General features: G+C 45.1%; 1 protein-coding gene across 1 annotated transcript; it reads left to right on the plus strand.

The window, feature by feature from the left end:
- Window positions 1-2,415: 2,415 nt before the first annotated feature.
- LOC146350189 (acetylserotonin O-methyltransferase-like) lies at window positions 2,416-19,561 on the plus strand. Its single transcript, XM_084841786.1, has 8 exons — window positions 2,416-2,487; window positions 3,366-3,540; window positions 4,772-4,901; window positions 8,150-8,218; window positions 11,333-11,448; window positions 11,579-11,719; window positions 13,696-13,818; window positions 19,280-19,561. Exons 1-8 carry the CDS (start codon window positions 2,416-2,418, stop codon window positions 19,486-19,488), a joined length of 1,035 nt encoding a protein of 344 aa, XP_084697912.1. The 3' UTR covers window positions 19,489-19,561.
- The last annotated feature ends 5,152 nt before the right edge of the window (window positions 19,562-24,713 follow it).

Raw genomic sequence — 24,713 nt, forward strand, 5'->3', positions numbered from 1 at the left:
ACAGTTCAACTGCCAGGGAGTGAAGACACAGTCACCCAGGGTTACTTCTCTGGAACCCACCCTGGAAGTAAGAGCCAAACCACTGTGAAATGGTGCCCCCAGCTCCAACTCATGGAGCTGGGCCAGGAGGTTGCCGTGGTCAATGGTTTCAAAAGCTGCTGAGAGACAGAGAATTAACAGATTTGCACACGCCTGTCCCCCTCCCAAAGAAAGTCATATATCAGGGCAACCAAGGTCAATTCCATCCCGAAACCAGGCCTGAACTCAGACAGGAATGGAAAACATAATCAGTTTCATCCCAAAACACTTGCAGCTTATCCCCCAATGGTTTTGACTGAGGCAGGATGGGAAGCCACCCGCCCCTTCCAGCTAGGCAAAGTACTGAGGAGACGGCTTTGCCGCTTGCCAGTCTCCTGGGCATTGGCCATGGAGCTCTGGGCAGCCTACTTGGAGAAGGTAGTGCTAGCTGATACGGAGGGACACTCCTTGAAGTGCAGTAAATCCTTCACTGGAGAAAGGGTGTGTGTATAAGGCCCAGCCAGGGCTTATGATCCCTGCAGAGTTGAGGGTGGTGTGTTTGTATGCATGTGTGCACGTGTGTACAAGTGGCCAAACACATCAACTAGAAAAACAGATTGTTGATTCTTAGATATCCTGTTGCTCAATGTTATGACAGAGGTACTCTGCACACGCTCAGAGCAGTTATTGTTGCTCTTTCCCACATCCCATTGCTGAGGAACAGCACTGAAAACACTGAGGCTAAAGCAAGGCCTGCTGGATCTCTCTCTCTCTCTCTGTCACACACACTGTGGGCTCCTTCACACGGAGCTTTTATTCTACAATTGAGATTGCTTCACAGAAGATTGCGTGCTCTTTACATAACGCCGTGACCCTCCAGCACGTCTCCTGCACTAAATGAGCTATCAAGTTACCCTGTTGTGTCCCGCTTCAGTTTCCTCCATGAAAAGAGTTAAAGTGGCAAGAAGAAGAGCGAGATTAATGATAGATACATTGATACATTGAAGACTCAGATACAGTGAAAAAGAGTGGGGAAGGGGAGCGGGGAAGGAAGCACGTGTAAAGGGAGTCAGTTGTGATCCTGCATTTAAAATGGAAGCAGAAAGTCCCATTTTAAATGCCCATAAACACACACACACACATTGCCACCACCAACTCCCCCTTCTGAAAAACAAATGTAAGAGCGACATGAATTATGCACATTCAGCACGCAGTGAGTGTGAGGCAGCTGCCCATAATTGGGTGTCATGAAAGAGATGCAAATTCTTAATTATTCCATTTATCGTTATTGTACGTTTACTGCTGTGGCCCGTGAGAGAAGAGAGGTGCTTGTGGAATTTTTTGTCCCAAGTTCCAAAGTAACTTGGCTAGTATTGAGAATCATGCACCTTGACTTGACCAGGTTGCGGGGAGGGGGGGACGGGGACGGACCATTTGTTGTTCCAGGTCAGATAGTAAAATGCCTTGGGCCAGCCCTTAGGAAATATATCATCCCTCTTTCTTGCCCTATTCCTTTCACCTATTAAAGCACAAGATGTATTATGATTTGCAACCAAGAAGAGTCCCTTGACACTAAACATTTTAAAAAATGTCCCCCAGGCTCATGTGAAATAACAGTTTGCATATGTCAACTGAACTTTCCCCTGACTATGGATGATATAAAAGCCTTGCCCTCCAAGAAAGAAGCCATTTAGATTCTTCTTTGGAGTCTCAAGGACAGGTAAACAGAATGGCTGGCAAGCCAGCAAAGTGATACTATGTAAGCTACAATGGGAAACAATGAAAGGGGACTGAGGAAAGGTAGCAACATGCTGGTATATTAGATGCAATAGACAGGTTTTACCTATTGCTGAGAATAGGATTCATGGGAGGTAATTCATGGAATAATTGAATTAGAAGAGATCTCAAAGATAATCTACTGTTACAGCATCTTTGATAGCTGGCCATCCTTCCTATTGTCTCTTAGTACCCCTGTTTTGGTTACTGAACCATTGTAGCTCTCACCTGAGTTCACTCCCAGGATATACGATGAAAGGGGAGGGGACCCCTGGAAGTGATCTCTGTTTTGATAAATGCATGTAATGTTATTGCAGGAAAACCTGCCTTTAAAAGAACAGTTTGTTTTTCCTGTGGTTTTTCCTGTGGATTAAATGATAATGCTCATTGTGGCTCCTGCAGAAATATATGGAATTCACTTCTACAGAAAGTAGAATCTGGGTGGCTGTGATCCAGCTGTTGTCAGAAATAAACCTGACATGAAATCATTTTACAATGTCCATTGCCTGTTTTAATTACAGCAAAAGGTCTAGTGACACATTCAGCAAATACAACACAAAAGCAGCTTATTTCTAAAGCTGAGGAAAGCTGCAGGATCTCTGACAAAAGTAGGGAAGAACAATGAATTCTGCAGAAGATCTTGAAAACTTTAATCTCGTATCTCAGTACCGGCAGGGATGTCTCATCTCCAAGGTATTTGTAAGGGCTTTTACTTTGTTAATGGATGTGTGTTATGATCAAAACACCTGTCTTTTCTTAATAAACTTTCTTCATTAGAATTTAGCAGATAACTTCCCCTGTTGCTGCTCCACTGAGGACATGTTGGACAATATTGCTTTTCCGTTTGATGCCCTGTTTAAATGTATCCTATCCGTACAAGTTCTACTGCACTTTACTGATGACTGTTAGATACTAGTCCTCATGCATATCTGGGAAACTTAGTGCATCTGCGCATTTCGTCTATCTTAATATTCTGCTTCCAAAATGAAACACTGAAACAGTCCAAGAATATTTTTGTGCCATTATTGCATATGACCAATCCTGCTGGCTGGCTAAAGCAGGGCTTCCTGTGTGATTTTGTATATGGGAACTTGGGGAAAGAACACTGGATTCTCCATGCGGTTCCTTTTTCAAATCGGACCACGTAGGGGTTGTGGAGGTAGGGCAGGAAGACATTGCAGCCCACGGCTATAGCAGGAACCTGCCTCCAGCCAAACCTCTTGCACCACTCTGAAGAGAAAGTGCCAGGAACACACCTATTTCCTCCTTGCTTTTGCCCTTGAAAACTTTGTGCAGAATAGCCTTCTGCACAATGGTAGGTCTGAAGAGCACAGGAATCGCATTGAGCTATGAACTGACACAGCAACTCCATACACTAATGTCACGTGATATTTTAGGAAGAGTCTGCCTTCAGTTACCAGGCTTTGAGTGGCACCTGCCATTCAGTTATTTAAAGTGTACTTAATGAACTTATCATCCATGTTTCCTTGTGCACTTAAAGGCGGCTAACAACTGAAATAATGAAAACCCAAGAAGCAATGTATTTTGCGCTTTTCTGCCTTTGTTTGCAGATCATGTTCACTGCCTGTGAGCTGGGAGTATTTGATCTGCTGCTGAAGTCGGGAGGACTCATGACCTCAGTGACTATTGCTGAACATCTGGGTACCAGCTCCACTGGAATGGAGAGGCTGCTCGAGGCCTGTGTGGGGTTAAAGCTCCTGAGAATGGAGAGGAAGGACAACATCGGTAACTATATTGTAGGGATGCAAAAAATGTGGCCTGCGGGCCACAGACAGCCCTCTAAGCCACATCTGACAGCCCCCAATTCCCCCAGCAAAATAAAAGGGGAGGAAATGGTCTAGGCATGGGGTCTATAATTCCTGCCATAGAAGGCTTATTCCTAGATCGTTCTTGGAAGGCGTGCTTAAAGGTTCATGCCTTCCTCCTAGGACATTCCAGGGATGCTCTAGGAAGAAGACTTCTATGGCAGGAACCGCAGAGCTAATTCCTAGACTATTTTTTTTATTTTTGGCTGTGGCCTAGAGAAGGGATGTGTTAAAGCTGAGAGTGTGTGTATGTATAAGGGAGTGGGGGAGAAGGGAGTGGGTGTGGATTTGAGTGGGGATAAAGTGTGTGTATGTGGGGGGACATACAGCTTGTTGGGAAGATTCATCCTCTCCCCACTGCCCCCCGCTGTTGTGAGGACTGCAGCTATGCTCAGAGGGAACAAGTAATCCTGAGTGGTTTGGCAGATGATCTCAGCAGCCCTGCTAATAAAACGTGCTGGCGCCACATCCCTGTGAGCTGTGGCTCCCCACACCACTATTTACTGGGAATAAAAACCCTTAAATAGCTCACGGTATGGGGAGAGGAGAGAGTAAATCTTTCCCCCAAACCAAGAAAGATATAGGGAGACACTACACTGGAGCCCCATTCGTTTTGGAGGCACTGGAGTGCTGCTGTTTTCCCCAAACACCATTACTCGTCTGTGAGTGCATGTTAATGAATAGAGCACAATATCCACTGTATTTGTAATGCCCACGCCGATGCATAGTGCTGTTGTTGCAGGAGACTTAGGAGGTGGATGGAAGGTCCTAAAGGTCCACAGTGCAGCTCCTGGGGCCAAAAAGGTTGTGCATCTGTTCTATATTGGAAGGAGGAAGCAACATCAGCTGTTTCAAACATTTTCATCTAAGTACTGGTAGCTGAAAATGTCATTTTGGCCATCTGCAAAGAATGCGTCCAGGCCAGCAGTTAATTGCACAATTTAATGCACCACTACTTTGATCTGTCACTGTTTGACATAGAACCTGTAGTCAATATGATTGTACCAGTATTTTCACCTACTATGGCTTAAAACTCAGAGTTTTGTCCTCTGTTGTTCCATCAGACATTTGTTTGTGTATTTAAAATTAGAGAGGAAAATGTGTTTTGAACAAAGGTGTAATAACATTGATCTCTTTACCTCTTCCACAAGCTCTTTATGGAAACACAGATATTTCCAATCTCTACCTTGCTGAATCAAGTCCAAAGTCTCAGTATCATTACATGATGTTCTTCTCTGATATCATCTTTCCAAATCTGTGTTACTTGACAGATGCTGTGAGGTGAGAGGATGGGGTGGGGTCTATGCTCTAACATAGAAAACCATTATTTATAGTGAAATGCAGTACTGCCTACAGAAGACCACTGGCCTTCAGGAAAGTTAACATGTCTGCTGGTCACTGAATGTAAGCTGCTGTGCTTATTCGTAATACTGTTGGCTGAGAAAGAATTTCAAAGAAGCAGTATGTATTGTAATGAATCCTTCACTCCTCCAAAGGCTGAGAAGTTCCAGGGGCAGCGCTTTCCTGTGCTTTATTTTGTTTGGATGAAGAGATCACTAGAACCTTATGGCATTTTTGTTATATTTGGGCCTATTCACATACATACCAATGGAGCATAGGTGGAGGCAACAGCATCTCACATCCCAAATCCACTGCACTGCCTCAGAGCTCTAGGGAGAAGCACCCAAAAAGGTACTTCAGCCTTACAGAGCTCAAAATTCAGTGGTTTGCAACTTTCTCAGTCTGTCTCAAACTGTAGCTTCTCTTTTGTTCCTTGACGCATGAACTGCATCATCCCCAGTTGAGTGAAAGATATCCTGCTTCCCCCAGTATCTCATCGGTTTATCGTATTCAGAACATCCCAGAGTGGTCTCTGGGCATCTCTACACCAGCCTAAAATCCTGCATTTAAAACGGGGCTTTCTGCTTCCATTTTAAATGCAGGATCACGACGACTCCATATTTCACGTGCTTCTTTTCGCCCCACCCCCTTCCCCCTCCTTCTCCCCATATCTGAGTCTTCCATTATCTTTCATTGGTCTTGCCGCTTTTCTTGCCGCGTTTAGTCTTTTCACGAAGGAAACTGCAGCAGAACACAATGGGGTAATTTGATAGCTCATTATCTGCGATCTATTTAAAAACGGAACAAAAGGCAAAAAGTTCAGGAGACACCTTGAATGATCACGGTATCATGTAAAGAGCGCGCAAACTTCCATGAAGGAACAATCTCAATCGCAGGATAAAAGCTTAGTGTGAAGGAGCCCTTAGACTGTAGCACTTTGCCCTTTCAGACATCCATCACACATCTAATTCTTCTAACTAGTAAAAGTTGTTTATAGCAGAAAAACAAACCACAGCAACCCCCCCGCCCAAGTCTATTTGTAGGTAACTCCTATTCAATACACCAGAATGTATCGCCAAGCAGATATACTTAGGATTTGAACATTATCCAAACCAAACAATTGGTAGTCACATGGAATTCCACCACTCTCTTTAACACAGGGTTTTAAAATAAGCTGTGTGCCTTTTGCATGAATCTAGCACACAAGAATCTCTCTGTCATCTTAGCCAAACCATTTTATCAGCAGTGGTGTAGTGGTAAATGTAGAAGTGCAGAAGCTCATCATGACAGTCCCTTCATCCACGTCCCCAAGGAGAGTTCAACATTGCAGGCAGTGGTGTTGATTTATATCAACAAGCTTGTTCCAGGAGTTTTCACCAGTAGGAGCAGGCCTTTTGTAAATCGAATGGGTCATAATTGCCCAGTCAAGACCAGGCCACCCCAGAATATTTTGCATTACAGCAAGGAACAATATATTCTTGCTGGGAAAATTCATCCTCTCCCTGCTGCCCTGAGCTGTTGTGAGGACTGCAGCTATGCTCAGAGGGAACAAGTAATCCTGAGCGGTTTGGCAGATGATCTCAGCAGCCCTGCTAATAAAACGTGCTGGTGCTGCATCCCTGTGAGCAGTGGCTCCCCACACCGCTATTTATTGGGAATAAAAAACCCTTAAACAGCTCACGGTATGGGGAGGGGAGAGAGTAAATCTTTTCCCCACACCAAGAAAGATATAGGGAGACACTACACTGGAGCCCCATTCGTTTTGGAGGCACTGGTGTGCTGCTGTTTTCCCCAAACACCATTACTCGTCTGTGGGCACATGTTAATGAATAGAGCACAATAGCCACTGTATTTGTAAAGCCCACGCCAATGCATAGTGCTCTCATTGCAGGAGAAGTAGGAGGTGGATGGAAGGTCCCGTGTCTTTGGTCATTTGTGCTTATCGGGAGCACACTTCAGGCCTAGTGGTATTAACCTACTTTACAAGAGAGCTCAAGGCTTTGGGTATAGATTGGGAAACGAAGAGATGAGATAACCGTATTCAGACATACCGGCATGGTGCCTCCTTACGTTGTAGAGCTACATCAGAATATAGAGGTTTGCCACAGGTGCCCACTGTACTTTGAATCAAACATTAGGCTGTCAGTTCACAAGAATCAAGACTGCGGAGGTCTAAAAGGCAGAGTGTGAGACTACTGTGAATGGCAACAGGTCTTTTCAGGGTGTTGTATTCTGGTCTGAAGCAGGAGCCCATGGTGCCCAAGGCAGCCCAGATGTCTCAGTGCCTAGGAGGGTTCCTAGTGAGTAAGTTGCTCTGACGAGCCTTTTAAGGTTCAGTCCAGAAGCCCCTTCTCAAACTCCACCCATTCCTATAAAGTCTTAAGAGCCAGGCCTCTGGCCGGAAGCCTAGCATGTCCCTGTCTCACACCGGGCATGCTACCAGCATTGGTGCATAGCTCCATGGATTGTCCTCTGCCAGGACCCTTAGCTCCTTAGGCCCCGATTCCAAAGCCAGCTCACTGCTTGCCACTGGGAGCATCACACCAGGCCTCTTAAAGCAATTCAGACTTACTACAGCCATGTATGTACCCTTTCCAGTTCAATGCCACACAACAGCTTTGATGACATTGTACGGGAGCATCCATCATGTATCCCATCCTAAACCTAAGCTTGCTAGTCCACTGGCTCATGGGATATGAGTGCTTAAAAATGGCTGGAGGGCAGGAAGAAAAAGGGCCCCAGGAAACAGCTTGGTCTACACCAGCAAGAGAACATGGCCTCTTTTGTTGGTATGAACAAATATTGGTTGTACTTCTTTACTTACTCCTTAAATAGAATAACATTCTTACAAGTTATGAGCCCAGAGTCTATAAGCCAGTTAAATTCAGGACTGGCTTGACTCTCCTAGGGTGGTGATTTTACACAATTTGAGCCTGTAATGCATGTAATTGTAGTAGTACATTCTTTACATTGCGGCGGCAGGAGGAGATAGAGGCTGAACCTACACATAGCAGTTACACTGTTAGCATACCGCTATCATAACTATTGGTACACATGACACCAATGGGCACCAATAGTTATGACAACAGTATAACTGCTATGTGTAAATTCAGCCAGAGAATTTAAAATTTAATTTGGTAGTTATGCTGCCTAATTTTCACAACATTAAAACAGATTTTTTTTTTCAGGGAAGGAAAAACCCAGATTAAGAAAACATTTGACAATGACGACAAAGATCTCTTTGATGTGCTTTATAGGTAAAAGTAACATCTTTTGTGTTTCATCATTGGAGACAATGGATGGAATATGGTTGTTTCTCATCAGATTAAACCTTCCTTCTGGAATTATATAAAGCATATGAATTGTATACACATGCCTTGGGGAGTCTGCCAACCTTACCCTTTATGGATATTGTTTATTTTCCAACTTCTTCTTCTTCTTTAGATGGCATCCAGGGACATTTTCACATGATCATTTTAACTTCATTTTAAAAAATATCTGAAATCAGATTCTCTGAAAGCAGGGTTATTATACAGACTAGCTGGGAAGGATTTTCCTGCTTTGCCTATGGGGCATTGCACTATATAACCCAGTATGAAAGTAACACTGCTTTCACACAACACAAGAGAGTCTTGTCAACCTTCATATTCTTGCACAGGGTGATTTACCATAATCCAGAGATCTGAATATGCAGACACAGTAATCCTCATTTGCTTCAGCAAAGGGACTTAATCCGTTTGCACAACCATTGAAATAAAATGATCATGTTCCTGTTGATGGATAAGCCCTGTATATGCATTAGAGCAGGGGTGGGCAGACTTTAGGCTTACTGCAGGATCAACTTTGGTTTGTACTGGACACTGGAGATCCATGACCTGGAGCCTGTGTAAAAGACAAAAACACCAGCCTAAAATCCCGCATTTAAAGCAGGGCTTTCTGCTTCCATTTTAAATGCAGGATCACAATGGACTCCCTTTACATGTGCTTCCTTCTCCCCCTCCCCTTTCCCCCTCCTCCCCTTATCTGAGTCTTCCATATGTTTCATTGGTCTAGCTCCTCTTCTTGCGGCTTTTCCTTTTTCACGGAGGAAACTCAAGTGGAACACAAGCAGGGTAATTTGATAGCTTATTATCTCTGATCTATTTAAAAATGGAATAAAGGTCATTTAGTGCAGGAGGTGCCCTCGAGATTCTCAACATCATCTAAAGGGCCTGCAAACTTCTGTGAGTGAGCAATCTCAATAGCAGGATAAAAGCTCCATGTGCAGGAGCCCTTAGACTTAAAGAATTCTGAGCCCCGGGATTTGTTTTGAGTACCAGGACTGAGCAGAGCTCACAGTCCTTCTGTCCAAATCATCCAGAGACCTACCAGTAGATCCAGATCTACTTTCTCCCCGTGTCTGCATTTTAAAATTTTATATTACATTTCTATACCACCCAATAGCCAAAGCTCTCTGAGCAGTTCTCAACAATTAAAACCATAAAATACAACATGATAAAAGGCAATATAAACATGTAAAAGTGTAAAATTACAATCTAAATGCAAATAAAAACCAAAATAAATGTGGCAGGAATGCAAAGATTTAGGGCTTTTCTCCATGAGGCATTTATCCTGCATTCATAATCCCCTATGCAGGGTTTTGTACGATTCTTTAGACGTTGCCCTGACCCTCCAGTTTTGCTTCTGTGTCTAGCCAGTACTTTCAGCGAGTTTAGAGCAGGGGAAATTGTGAAAGTGAACGACAGTGCGATGATCTCTTATGTATTTGTTCTCTTCCGCTATACCACAGTGCACCTGATGGTTATGTAGCAGAAAAGCAGGAAAGGAAATGCTCCTTGTTCAGAGCTTGGATCTCAATTCTGCGCTTGGATCTCAAGTGTGTGATGAAACCGAAAGTAGATATAGGGGATTAACAGTGATTAACAGTGTAGAAAAACTCATAAAATACTGTAACAGATTTAAAACAACAGAAACTAAAGGACTAAAATGCCTGGGAAAATAGAAGGTCTTCCCCTGGCACCGAAAAGAGTACAGTATAGGTGCCAGGCAAGCCTCTCTGGGAAGCTCATTCCATAATTGGGTTGCCACAGCAGAAAAGGCCTTCTCCTTAGTAGCCACCCACCTCATTCCTTTGGTGGGGGCTCCCCGAGAAGAGCTGCTGAAGATGATCTTAGGGTCCGGTCAGATATATATGGGAGGATACAATCCTTCAGGTAACCTGGCCCCGAGCCCCTTGGGGCTTTAAAAGTTAATACCAGCACTTTGAATCAGGCATTTGAATCTGCATATAGATGACCTCTTAGCCCACACCTCTGGGTCACTCTCCCAGCAGTTTCATGCAGATTTTCATGCAGATGTTGAACAGCATGTGGGATAGAATAGAGCCCTGTGGAACCACATAGCAAAACTTCATAGCAGAGAGGAGTAATCCCCCAGCACCACCTTCTGGAATCAGCCATCCAAGGCTGATTCCTTAGAACCACTGCAATGTAGTGCCTCCAGCTCCCAACCCAGACAACCTATCCAGAAGCATACCATGGTTGTAGTATTGAAAGCTGCAGAGAGGTCCAAGAAGATCAACGGGTTCATAGTCCCCCTTTCCCTCTCTCAGCAAAGGTCATCACACAGGGTGACTAAGGCAGCTTCCATTCCAAATCCAGGCCTGAATCCTGACTGAAATGAGTCTAGGTAATCATTTTAATTCAAGAGTTCCTGGAGTTGATTGGCAACCCCACTCAAGCACCTTGCTTAGGAAGGGGATGTTGGCTACTGGCCTATAGTTGTTAACTTCATCCGGGTCCAGATTAGGCTTTTTCAGGAATGGCCTAAGTACCACCTCCTTTAAAAAGGCTGGCACCACTCTCTCTCAAGGAGGAATGTACAACCTCCTGAACCTAGCCAGACATCCCCCTACCCCATTAGATGTAATAAGCCATCTAATTGGACTCGATAGGGTTGGACTTGATGGTCTTATAGGCCCCTTCCAACCCTATTATTTTATGATTCTATGAAGCAGCAGTTGCATATCAATGTTGAAAATCACAGGAGATAAGATGAAACCAGTGTCTTTGCAATGCAGCATAAGTCCCCAAGCACCACCTCCTGAGACTTTTCTAAGCTTAACAGCCCCAAACATGGAAACCTTTCCTTATAGGGAAGTCGCAAACCCTAGTTGGATGTTGATTGCAAGTCGATAGAGCAGTCACAATGGCCACAGCCATGGAATAGGGTGCCACAGTCATGGGCTTCTTCTCAGGGACTGTTGAAAGTGCTCCTTCCAGCTACAGCAGGAACACAAAAAAACACAGGTCTAATTTACAAATCAATTTGCAGGTATCCTCTCAGCTTATCTGCCAATTTTGAATTGATAGATCAGAGAACAAGAAGAAGTGCTGGAACAGCATGGATTCCATATGGCACCTGTACAGTACAGATGTGATTGCTGCATTCGGTCTTTCTCATTTCTCAGTCATCTGTGATCTAGGGGGTAAGTACTACAAAAATTATCTGCTGTTTTCCTTTAGCTTGAAATCATTTTGCATAGGAGTGTTTAGAAAAAGCTTTGAAATGCACAGAATTTTCCTTATTAATGTTTTCTTTTTTGTTTTCCCTTCAAGGAGCTGGTGGTGCCTTGGCTAAGAAATGCATTTCATTGTATCCTAATTGTACTGTGACCATTTTCGATCTACCTAAAGCACTGGAAACAGCAAAGCAGCATTTTGCATCTTCGGAAGGACACCGGATTACTTTCCACGAAGGCAAGTGTACAAGGGTGTACCGGAGGTTGTGTCGATTTGTAGGTCAAAGACGGCATCATGTCAAGCCAATTAGAAACCTTAAAAGGGACAGACTCTTCCACAGAATTGCTGTGGTGACAATACAGGACAAGAGGAATTTAGTACTGGGGACATGCTGTCCTCTCCCTGACCAAAATGCTCAGGGTGACCTTGCGATGGAGAATGCAATAAGGGGGCATCCAGAGAAGTGTTGTAGTAATGGATGACTTAAGTTACTCTCACATTTACGATAAAGAGGTTAGAATATAATAACATAAGAATTGCCATGCTGGATGAAATCAAAGCTCTGGTGGGAAATGCATAAATAGGACATGAGTGCAACTGCATGATCCTGCCCATGTTCCCCAGCAACAGATGAACACAGGCATACTGCCTCTGATACTGGAAGTAATATATAGCCCTCAGGACTGGTTGCCATTGATAGCCTTATCCTTATTGGAAGTTGTCTAAGCTAATTATATCGTTTATGTGTTGGTTTAGACAAATTAATGGAGGATAAAGCAATCAATGGCTATTAGTGATGGCTATACATTACCTCCAGTACTGGGGGCAATATGTGCCTTTATACCAGTTACTGTTTGTTCTGAGGTGCTATTTATGGTATATCTTTCCAGAAAGAAAATGAATAACAAGAAGTAGTGGTTAGACATAAAATATTCACTATCCTACCATTTATCTACTAGATAGAAATTTTCTGTGAAGCTATTATACTAACAGTGATTTTTGGTCCTTAGGATGTGTTTTCTAATTGTCGTAGTCCTTTGCATTACAAAATTCATGTGATCAAATTCTTGTCCATTACATCATTTTAAACTGTAGCACTTTTTCCTTGCAGATGTCTATCAAACCTCTAATTCTTCTAACTAATAAAGGTTGTTTATAGCAAGAAAGCAAAGACCGAATCAAAATTGGCAACAAAAAAACCCACCCTGTGTTTATTTGAAGGGAATCCATTACAGTGGAATATGTTGCCAAGCATATCTACTTAGGATATACAACCTTATTTTAAATTTCTGTAACCACCAAAACAATGTAACCAATTCAAAAACAACCAACCAACCAACCAATGAGAAATGGCTTGCAATCCTCAAACCATTTACGACTGTAGTCAGTGTAATCAAGGTACAGCAGGAATGGACAATGTTCATTCTGTCACAGGCCGCATTCCCTCTGGGAGTACCACATGTTTGCAGTAGCTGGGCCAAAGCCATCTGGGGGTAAGGCCAGAGCCCAGAGTGGGTCACCCCTTTTCTCTCTCATGCCCATGAAGTGGGCAGCAAGAAGGGAAGGGAGAGTTCTGGTTCTTGCCAGAGATCTGAACTGACCACATGCAGAGGGCTATTGAAATTAGGCCAAGGGCTATATGCAGCCCCAAGGCCATAGGTTGCCCAGCTTGAACAGGAAAAAACTTCCCCTAAAGCCTGGAATGGTGTGAACGTTTTGCCAAAAACAACCTTGAGTGGAGGAGTATTTGGTTTTTGTATCAATTGTTTGTTTACTGAAAACCTATATCTTACAATATATATTTTTCAGTGGTTTAGATTAGAGGGCCATGTTTTCTCACTGTGAATGTCTAAGCTGAGAACAAGATATAACCATGCCTTCCTCTAAAATGAATAACCACTGTATTCCACTTCCATTCTTCCTGAGATACCCTCTCTCATTTATTATGGTCTGCCCATCATGTTCCTTCTATATATTATTGCTCTTCCCTTTTTATTTTGCTACACCCCAATGCTCCCTTATTCATCTCTGCTCCACCTTCACCTACATGAACTTTTGCCCATAAGCCCTTGAGCAAGGCAGGCACGCACGACTAGCACCAGCAGAAAGATAGTGCATGCTGGATAAACAATGATTTCTGAAGGCCAGGGTTCAACTCATAATTCCCTATGTAATATACTCAATTAAATTGATCTCAAACTATTTTGTTACAGGGGATTTTTTTAAAGATCCAGTTCCTGAAGCTGACCTATATACTATGGCTAGGGTCCTGCATTTCTTGGATGATGAAAAATGCATGCAGCTGCTAACCAAACTGCACAAGGCCTGCAAACCTGGTACGTGTACTTATATAGCAGAAGTAGTGAAAGCTGAATTTGCAAGCGGTGATGAACAAGTGAACAAGCCAGTCCTCACTGTACGCATTGCATACAATAATACTTAAGAACAATTGTATTTGTTTGGGGTAAGAAATGCTGTGGCCTTCTGCACATGGGGCTTTTATCCTGTGATTGGGATTGGTCACTCACAGAAGTTTGCGTGTCCTTTACATGACGTTGTCAACCTCCAGTTCCTCTCTCGTACTTTCCAAGCATTTCCACAGCCTAATTTGAAACGGAAATAATGTCCATTTCAAACAGATCCATTTTCTATTTCTCCGTGAAATGAGGAAATCCTGCAATAAGAGGAGCTAGACCATAGTGCAATGTAGTGGCTGTATAAATGAAACATATAGGAGTTGCAGATAAAGGGGATGAGGGGGGAAGGGAAGCACATGTAAAGGGTGATCTTAATCCTGGAAAGAATCCGGAAGCTGAAGCCCCGGTAAAATTGCAAAACAAAAAGTGTGGAGAAGCCCTGTGTACTCTGGCCCAAAGTAAAGGAAGTATTTATGTGTATCATGCTTTTATTTGTACTTTATTTTTGCACTGTGCTCTAAATGTACTTGATGGACAAAAAAATGAGATTAAAATATTTTAAGAATTTACTGTATAGTTTGGCCCAAACTAAGGAATTGTTTGTGTGTGTGATCAGGGACTTTGAGATTGGCATAGAGGCCCCATCTGTGGTAGGCAAGGCTTGGCCAAGAGGGGTCATGGGCTAGGTTTAGGTGTGTAGGGCTAGCGACTCTCACGTGTATTTTGGGGCCAGAATTTTGGATGGGCGACTGCCTGGGAATCAGGCTTCCTGTAAATTCTTGCAGCTACCCTCCTTCCCCCTGCCCTTGTGATCGTGTCCCTGATAATTCTGGTGCTTGTCCTTCCCTCCTTATGCCAGTCTATGACTCCAACCCATTGGCTCCTCATCGCTGGATGCAGAAAATTCCAGTGAAGCTGAGAAAGTCTAGGAAGTACTTCATTAGATAACGTGTCCCACAGGAAGGCTCCCTTGTCTTGATTTTGGTTACTTCTCACTAGTTTGTGTAACTCTTAGAAGATCTGGGGTGTGTTTCCATGCTATCAGCTTCACTTTGTTTGCAGCTTTGTTGCGATGTTTCCCCAATCGCATCTTCTCCTTTTCCTGTTTCCACAGTCCTTAAAGTCCTGGCTTATCATCGCTGTAGCCTGGGACTCTGCGCTGTTTCCACTGAGCTCTAATCAAATTATTTTCTTGATGGCTGGGTAGCATCTGAGTGGAGTCTGGGTTGGGTCTGACCTCATCAGTGTTCCCGCCTCCTCCTCTTGCCGATTCCCCCTCCTTTGCCCCCTTCTCCTCCACTCCAGTTAGTGGCTGCCTCCCACCCCCGACACTGTTGCTGTTCTTCCCCCTTATTGTGGCTTCCCAATGACCCTGCAAGGTGGGCTAGAAGAAGAAGTAGTGGCTGGCTGGCTTCCCAATCGAAGGCACTTTTAATACCCATTGAAATCCTAACTGTCAAGCCTTGCTCCTGCACAGCTGAGAAGGGAAACCCCAAGTAAATGCATTGAAGGGGATGCACTCGTATGCATGCCTACTCAGAAGCAAGCCACAGATTTCAATGGCACTTACTCCCAGGAAAGGAAGGCCTTACAGCCAGTGAGTTTACTCAGAAGTAACACCCCAGCACACACCCACACAAAGTGGGACAAAGTGCTAAAGGGAAAATACACAGGGAGGAAATGGCACAGTGGATGATACACTAGGGGCTGATCTACATTGCACCTGCCATCGCAAAGAAGTCAGGGTCCTGTCGGGTTAAACGCACTCGCATTAAAACATGATTATCCACACTCATCCATTTTCCCCATTGCGGTTCTTGGTCGAATGTGTGAGCTCGGTTCACACTTGAGAGCTATGCTGTTTTCCTGCTCTTAAAGACAGCGGCTCTCATTGGAGGAGCAGAAACTATCCCAGTTTCTGCTGATTCCCCGCCCACTGTCCCTCTCTTCTTCTATCCGTGTGTGTGTGTGTGTGTGTGTGTGTGTGTGTGTGTGTAGGGATGGTGCGAGCATCCTGTTGGGGCTCGAAGCCCGGTGAGAGCTTGTCCCTTGCTGCTGCCATTGTAGCAGGTGGGGGTGGAGGGAAGAAGGAGGCACCTATCCTCTTCCCCCCCACACCTGCTGGAGGCTAGGGCGAGAGGCTGGGGGGTGTCTGCCGATGCTCTTTTCCCCTTGCCAGCCCTTTCCAGCCAGTGCGAGGAAGAAGGGCAGCGGGCGATGGCACCCGGCACTCAGCTTTGGGGTGGGGGGGCTGCTAGCATCTTCAAAGCTTCAAAGCTGCACAGCTTTGAAGACCATGAGATGACATTGCATAGGTTCCTCAACACTCAAAGCTTTATCACCAGCAAGGAAACGGCTGGAGGTCCATGCTCTTGTCTAATCTTGAAAGCTCACCAGGGTCAGCCCTAATCAGAATTTTGGATGGGCGACTGCCTGGGAATGAGGCTTCCTGCACTAAGCAGGGGGTTGTTCTCTCCCTTCAAATGACACTAACTTTTACCTCCTTCTATCCCCTGCTTTGGCTTAAAAAAAATTAAGAATCACAACTGAGTGCCTTTAGACATGCTGCCTTCCCCCCCTTCCCCCCCCCCATTCTCCCGGTAGCTTAACTGGTGCTGTAATGTTTTCTCCTGGTCCCAATCCTGGGCACTCACTTACTTGGGAGTAAGCCACATTTAACTCAATGGAACTTACTACTGAGTAGACATAAGATCACCCTGTAAGTCTGCAAGCCTCGAGTAAGCCCCATTGATCCCCATAGGGTGCTCTGAAACAAAAGAGGACATGGCTTCTGAGCTTGGTGGGGTGGGGGATCAGAGGTGTCTCCCTTCATTGCAGGGAGGCATTTTACCCTCTGCTCCCTTTGATTGAGAAATGCAGAGGCAGGAGACGCTCAGGTCGGTGGGGGGGGGGGCTGCTTGTGTTTTCGAAGACTGCCCAGTGAAGACATTTATGCTTGTGCATGGGGACATCAGGGTGGAGAAGCCCTATTCTTCGAAGATTTGAAGATCTGAAGGTTTGAAGATAATGCCTTATTATTACTATTTTTTTAAAGATCACTTACAGGGCACTCTTATGTCTACTCAGTAGTAAGTTCCACTGAGTTCAATGTGGCTTACTCCTTAATAAGTGAGTGCCCAGGATTGGGGCCGCGAAAAAACATTACAGTGCCAGTTAAACTAGAATGCGGGGGAAGGGGGGGGAAGGCAGCGTATCTAAAGGCACTCAGTTGTCATCCTTATTTTTTTTTTTTTAAGTCAAAGCAGGGGATTGTTGTTGTTATTTATTTGGTCAGTCGCTTCCGACTCTTCGTGACTTCATGGACCAGCCCATGCCAGAGCTTCCTGTCGGCCATTGCCACCTCCAGCTCCCCCAAGGTCGAGCCCATCACCTCCAGAATATCATCCATCCACCTTGCCCTTGGCTGGCCCCTCTTCCTTTTGCCTTCCACTTTCCCTAGCATCAGCATCTTCTCCAGGGTATCCTGTCTTCTCATGATGTGGCCAAAGTACTTCAGTTTTGCCTTTAATATAATTCCCTCAAGTGAACAGTCTGGCTTTATTTCCTGGAGTATGGACTGGTTTGATCTTCTTGCAGTCCAAGGCACTCTAAGAATTTTCCTCCAGCACCACAGTTCAAAAGCATCTATCTTCCTTTGCTCAGCCTTCCTTATGGTCCAGCTCTCGCAGCCATAGGTTACTACGGGGAATACCATAGAAGGAGGTAAAAGTTAGTGCCATTGAAGGGAGAGAACAACCCCGCAAAGCCTGATTCCCTGGCGGTAGACCATCCAAAATTCTGTACCAGGGCTGACCCAGCTGAGCTTCCCAGATCAGACAAGAGCTGGCAGCTCTAGCCCTCTGCTGGTTGGTGATAAAGCTTCCAGTGCTGAGGAAGCTATGCTATCAGTAGCCAGAAGACCAGATGGGGGCATCTAGAGCTGTTATTGGACAGGAGGGAAATACAAACACCACCGTATATGGACAGGCATGGGAGGGGACTACGACCTTATAAGGTAATGAACACGGAAGAGCAGAGCACGTGAATGGGAAATACCGGGATATCAGGGTATTGAAAGTGGGAGCACAGAAGTGGGAAATTGCGGTCCCACTTCGAGGCAGGTCCTGCGTAGTGTGAAAGATGAGCGGTGAGACCTTATTGGAAGCGGAAAAAAATGTAAGTGTAGATTGGCCCTAGTTGTGCATCTCTGCCTCCCTCATCCCCTTCTGCTCCACTCCAGCCCTTTTGGTTTTTTCCTTTAAACTGAGTTTTAAAGTGCACTTTCACTTTAATGAAGGAGCGAAAAAGCTGTGTGCAGCATCTCCTCCCCTTTAAACCCTTTCTTCCACTAAAGCGGGGATGTGACTTAATGACTCTCAATGACTCTAGGTGAAGCTGACTTAATGCCTCTCCTCCGTGAAGCCATCTTTGCAGCTCTCCTGATTTCCCTGCCACCAACCTGACTGGGAACTTCATAGGGATAGCCAGGGTGGGCAGACTCTGCACTTGTATTCCAGGGGTGCTTATGCGTGCATGTCTTCATCTCTGCCTGACTGCTCCCTCCAGTATCATCTCCCCCTCTCCATCACACGCAGCTGCTTCTGGTGAGAACAGGAGCAGGCGAGCGACACATCCACAAGGGCTGGGCTACATGCCCCAGGGGCAGGACTATGATACCGAATCCAGTGTGGTTGTGGAAACAGCTCAGTAATGGAGCTGAAGTAAGCAAGAAAAGTCGGGCCATAGCCAGTCTCAGAAGAAGTGGTTTTTCAGCGATAAAATGCGGGGTTGGTTCTGAATGGCCATGACATCATGGAAACACAGAGACCTCACAGCACAGCCAGGTCGCTGGTGGAAACACAGCCCTGGACACCTCATATACTAAAAGAAAAAAGAGGAAAAGTAAATTTGCAAAAGCATCCTCAAGTTGGAACCACAATTTAGGCTGTTTTTCTTTCCTCATAAAGTAATGGGCTTGCAGTCTTCCAGGCTCTGATAAAATGTATTTGTTTCCTTCAGCCCAACCGCACCCATGCCTTGGGCCATATCTGGAAGCTAGGAACTGGAGACACATTTCTGCAGCAGTGTCTACAGTCTAAGTCTTTGATTGTGGGAATTGCTGCTGTTGCACTGTGCATATTCCTAGGTCACAAATTACATTTCTCCACTGAATAGATCACTAGTTTGAAAGAAGAGGAGGAAGAGACAATGGTCTATTATCACCCAAAGCCACTTTGCTTACACCATAGACCCTTCTCATTATGCGTCAGGGCCACTCAGGCATGGCTCTTTACCCTGAGCTTCTGATCCCAGGTTGTTTGGGAAAATATACCCAGAATAAGTAGTTATATCTTCTCTAATGAAACATCTTTTCAACCAGGTGGTGGAGTGTTAGTGGTGGAAATGATTCTCAATGAAGATAGAACTGGGCCTTTAGAAGCCCACCTATACTCCATGATGATGATGCTCTTTACCGAAGGAAAAGAACAGACTGCATCAGAGTACAATGCGCTCCTCGATGCAGCTGGCTTCAAAGACATTCAAGTAAAGAAAAGATGCCTGTATGATGCCATTTTAGGAAGAAAGTAAAGTTACTCCAGCATCATACCTGCTCAATGCCTAATGGAAGCTAAAATAATAAAATGTCTTAACCATTTATTCATCTCAGTGTTCAAGAGACTTATTTCAAAAGAGACAATATGATGACATGAGATTATTTAAAAAACACCCATATTGTTTGTACTTCTGTGTACTCCTTTGAAATGTTATTGCTTGATTCCAGATCGTTAACATGCCTTCTAATTTCATCTTTTCTATGGACAGAAAGATTCATATAATTTCTTCTATTTCCAGGGCTCATGTTGTGAGTGCTGTTGCTTATATAGCTAAAATTGCACCTTCCAGGCAGAAGAGGCTTGGAAGAACTGCAAGGTTTGTATAAATACAGCCCAATTTTGACCGAGCATGTTCAGTAACCATGGAATACTCACTGACTTTTTGGGGTAGGGGGTAGGAACAGGGCCGGTGCAACACTTCCAGCCGCCACTTGGGTGTGTGTAGGCCATTGCTGAGGGAAAGTGTGATCCACAGCCATCTTCTCCCTCTTCACCCTTCCCAACTACCAACTGCTACCAGCCACCTTCTCCTCAATACCTCGCTCTGAGGGGTCCTTCCTGAGAGTGAGGCATTGGCAGGGAGGTGGCCCTGGAGACTGCCTGTGCTGCAGCAGCACAGGAAGAACACCTCAGAAGGGGACAGTTGGATCAGGCAGGTTCTGTGGTGAGCCACGCTGGCCATTCTCCCACCTTGGCATTGCCACAGGCCGGACGCTACCGTTGTGGCTCAACTGATGCCTTGCTCTAAGGGGTGCTCAGAGCAAGGCATTGGGTGGATAGCACCGCAGGGAGCTGCACCAGGCACTGTCTTGCTGCAGTCAGGGTGCAGCAGGAGAGTGGTCAATTTGGCTCTCCAGAGTGGCAGCCCTTCTTTGCCTTGCTCAGAGTGCACAGGATCCATCGCAGTTCCATATCCACCGCCTGAGGTGGGGAATTCACCCCACTTCATGGGGGGGCCGGCCCTCGGGAAGAAAACTGGGGATGGGGAAATGGAATAGAGTGGTGGGAATCCTGAGCAGGGAGCACTCCACGTTGCAGTGGTTTCTTGCATTGTTTGCTAACTAATCTAAATGACAATATAATTCAAGAGAAAACAGGTACATAATGTGTAACTGCCAAGCAAACTAGGCAAGACTTTTAGACTGAAAGGCATTTGTAAAACCTACTCAGAACTTTTGACTGGTGGATCTGCTTTGGCTTTAGCCAATAGGCTAATGTTATGTTCAGGGAATACCACTGAACAAGACTGTGACTGCTGAAACCTCTGCTGTGGCATTAACAAGAGTGTTCAACCTAGAGCCAAAGGAACTCATCTTTCAGCTGACGGGAAGACCGGAGGGCATTTGATGAAACTGTTCTGAAGAATGACTACAACCAAAGATTCTCAATGCCTGAATATTGAACTTCCCCTTCCTGCAGTCCCAATGAAAACCACCACCCTGTGATGATAATAAATATTATAATATAATAATTATAATAAAAAAATAAATAAATAGTATAATAATAAACAGTACTAATAATAATGGTAACAACAGCATCTGGCACAGTTCCTAGGGATGTGATTAGAATTACATCTAGTTTGGCCCTGAGTGATTGACCTGGTAAATAGCGAGATAGGGCTGTGTAGGAGATATGAAATCCAAAGAGCGCAATCTTTACAGACACACTAGACCACAGAAAGGGTGATGGGCTGAGTTGTGTTGATAACATTCCTGAAGCGATAAAGGCATACACAATTTATTTTTAAAACACACACATTTAAAACTGTTTTTCCCTCCAAGTTAATCTGGAACATATTAAAACGCAGGGGAACAATCCACATTTGCACTACCACCTTCCCTCCCAACTTGGTCTGTGAGGAGGAGGCCGTTGACACATTCCCTGTCCCCTCTGTGTGGGGCTGGGGGATACATGGAGAGTTGCACTTGCAAAAGGAATGTGTGTTCCTAATGGCTTCTAAAACCAGCCCTCCATTTTAAAGCCTTCCTGAGAATCCTACATCCCCCCCTATGGACATCTACTCATAGGGGCAAGGGTCTGCAACTCCTCACCCCCCAGATTCCAGTCATGACCTCGTTCTGAGAGCACCAGCACCAACAGCTGAGCTGTGCCTGTCCCATCTATCTCCACTCACGCTTCCCAGCCACATGGGCAAGGCTCGGGATGAGACAGAAGGTCGGTAAATGAAACGGGGGGGGGATGCCCACGGGTTGAACCGCGCTGCAGGAGCACCTCCTCATAAGGCAAAGAGGTGGTAGAAGGCAGCAGCATGACCACCTCCTCCACGCTAAAGCAGCTCCATTGTGAGGGCAGCAACAGCTCGTCGGGCTCTGCATGCCTGCCCCATCCATCTCTGTTCTATGGTTTTCTGCAACACGGGCGAGCGAGGCCCAGCCAGGGGAGGTCAGTAGATGAAACCTGGGTGTGGAGGGGTGGGATTTCCTTGAGCTCAGCTGAGAGTGGCTGCAATGCAAATGGTAGAATGTGGACCTGGAAGGGGCGGTGAGGCCGGCTTTCGGGCAGGCCAAGCTAGACAGCGCTGCGGCCTGTTAGGCCCTTGGTTTGGTAGCCTACGGGAGTGCCTGCCTCAGAAAGCAAATGGGCAGGAGTATGACGGGCGCCTTCGCTGACTGACTATGCAAGTCACTGACTTCCCATCCAGTTCCAACAGGCACGGACCCCTGGCTGAGTCCACTTTAATAGAAAGTGAATAGAGGAGATCTTTTCCAGTCCAGGGGGGAGAACACAGGAACATCACCCATCTAGGAAGTTGTGAGTGTGGGTTGCTGTGATCACTGCCAGTCCCAGAATCACAAGGGAAGATGCACTCCTTATTTATATACACTGCTGTTTTGTGGCTTAACCTCCCCCCACCCCCCGTAAATATGCATAGGACTGGGCTGCTAATGTACCTTAATGCTTTCACCCATAAAGGCAGGAAGGGAACATAAGGGAAAGGGAAAGATGGCTAACTGTGACATTATGAGGCTAGCCATTCCAAATTTCATCCATGCTCATGGGCATCTACAGGGAGGGTCAATTGATCCACTGGGGATCAGCCATAATCTCCACATTACCAGCTTTCACTTTTTAAAAAAAGCAAGTCTCTAACCCTTGTGGAACTTGAGGTATGAGGCGAATTGTGCCTATTCTCCCTATTCATTTTGTGAGAAACTAGCCTGCTCCCACATTTTGGTGTTTTCGGCCAATGCATGAAGTCACAGCAGTGGTTAACACACCCGCTATCTGGGTGTGTTAACCCTTCTGGGTGTGTTAAGCATTTTTGCATTCTTCCCTGTTAGGAAGTAATTGCAGCCTCACAGATAACAATTTAGAAACCCAGGAGTTTCCTGTAGCTGGGTTTGGGCAGTAGCGTGTCTGCTAAAATACAAAGAAGCAAAAAGAGGAGGTCATGATCTTCCTAACTTATGGCTTGTTAATATTTTTTCTGAATTTATAAACATTAAAAAGTTACCTTGACAATGTGTCCAGTTTTGCTGGTGTTTCAGGGAAATGCAGATGGGGCTGTGAATTTGATTGTAGCAGCAGTGCAATTAATTAAGTCTGGTTAATGAATATCACACAGGTTGTTGTGATATGTATGTACAGATAGCTTTACAACTACCTGCCATTTTAAAATCTTGCAGGAGGCCCAAGTGGAACCTCTCCCCATTTCTCTGATAGCGTTGGCCTTGGAGCTGAGTCATTGTGCCACGCAGCTGCACAGAAGTTAGTGTATTATATTTCTCATGTATTATAGAAATAAAGAAACCTCTTGGGAAAGTACTTGAATCTATTGTGCAGTAACCATGCCCTTCAATCCTGTAATGGCCTTTGGTCCAAAGGGCAGTTATGAGGGTGAAAGGAGTCATGGAAAAAACTGAGGGCTTCAGCTGTGGGTGGAAGGCATTGTCCGGACATCAGGTCTACCCATTGAGAAACAACAGAGGGGTAGCCCTGGTATACAAATTTCCCAGAGGCTAGATCTACCTAACTTGGTAGACCTGCTGGTGCCCAGGCCTTATTGCTGCTCAGTCACCAGATCTACCAGAAATGGTATACCTGGGGCTCCTCCACACGGAGTTTTTATCCTGCTATTGAGATTACTCACTAACAGAAGTTTGTGGGTCCTTTTCATGACATCATTGACCTCCAGAGGTATTTCCTGGTTATTTCGTCTCAAAAAGACCCAGAATGAATGAACTATCTTTTAAACTTGGAATGATATGTGATTAAAACAGCCACTAGATGGCGCTGTTTCACTGAGTTCTATGGAACCTTGAAAATTAAAAGGTTCCCCTCTCAGCAATCACGTGGTTGCCGTGTGGGAGCCTGCGGTAAACAGGGAAAGGCTCCAGAATGAGAGGACTGCATAGTTTTTCTTTACTGTAAAGGCAACCCTGTTCTCTGATGCTATTAAGGCTTTTTTAAAATGTGCAACCATACGCAAAATGCACAGTCCAAGGAAAAATATGGAATTTCAAAAGAAAATTGCTGTCGTTCAAAATTCAAACTATGCAAAAGTTGTATTGTTAGCTGATGTAAAAAGTGGCTGATAACAACATGGAAAGTGAAGTAAGTAGTCCAGGCTCCTCTAGAACCCTACAACCTGATCAAGCAGACTAATTTCTCTTCCCACTCTTAAAGACACTCCCCACAGGCTCCACCACTACTCTTGAGCTGCCTGCCCCCACCTGGTGTCCTTCAGATGTTTGGAAATCAACTCCAGTCAGCCCCAGCCAGCAAGCCCAATGGTCTGGACTGCTGGGGTTGTAGTCCAAAACATCTGGCAGGCACCAGGTTGGGGAAGACTGTTCTAGAGAGTATTTACCAATGTTTCCAAGATGAAGGAAATCATTGAAGGATGAGTCATGTGAAGTTGTCAGTGTTATGAGAAGGGCAGTGATGCCATAAAATATACAGTATGATATTCTTAAGACAGCAGTACTGTGTTTGTGCATTTGGGGTTTTTTTTTCTCTTGTTCCTAGGTGTGTGTGTGTGTGTGTGTGTGTGTTTATCCCTCACTCCAAATAAAGTTTTGCTGGAGTTCATGATGCTATTTATTTATTACATTTATATGCTGCCTTAAGGAACCCAAGGTGGGGTACATACTCCTCTTCCTCTATTTTATCCTCACAACAACAACCCTGTGAGGTGGGTTGGGCTGAGAGTCTGTGACTGGCCCAAAGCCACCCAGT

This window comes from Heloderma suspectum, chromosome 3 (assembly GCF_057233095.1).
Source record: "Heloderma suspectum isolate Gila_16-S chromosome 3, 16-S_ref, whole genome shotgun sequence".
In the NCBI taxonomy this organism is placed as follows: domain Eukaryota; kingdom Metazoa; phylum Chordata; class Lepidosauria; order Squamata; family Helodermatidae; genus Heloderma; species Heloderma suspectum.

Coding starts and splice junctions, on each gene's coding strand:
- LOC146350189 (XM_084841786.1), top strand. CDS start 2,416: ATGAATTCTGCAGAAGATCTTGAAAACTTTAATCTCGTATCTCAGTAC. Junction 11,449..11,578: donor AGTCATCTGTGATCTAGGGG/GTAAGTACTACA, acceptor TTTCCCTTCAAG/GAGCTGGTGGTGCCTTGGCT. Junction 11,720..13,695: donor CCGGATTACTTTCCACGAAG/GCAAGTGTACAA, acceptor ATTTTGTTACAG/GGGATTTTTTTAAAGATCCA.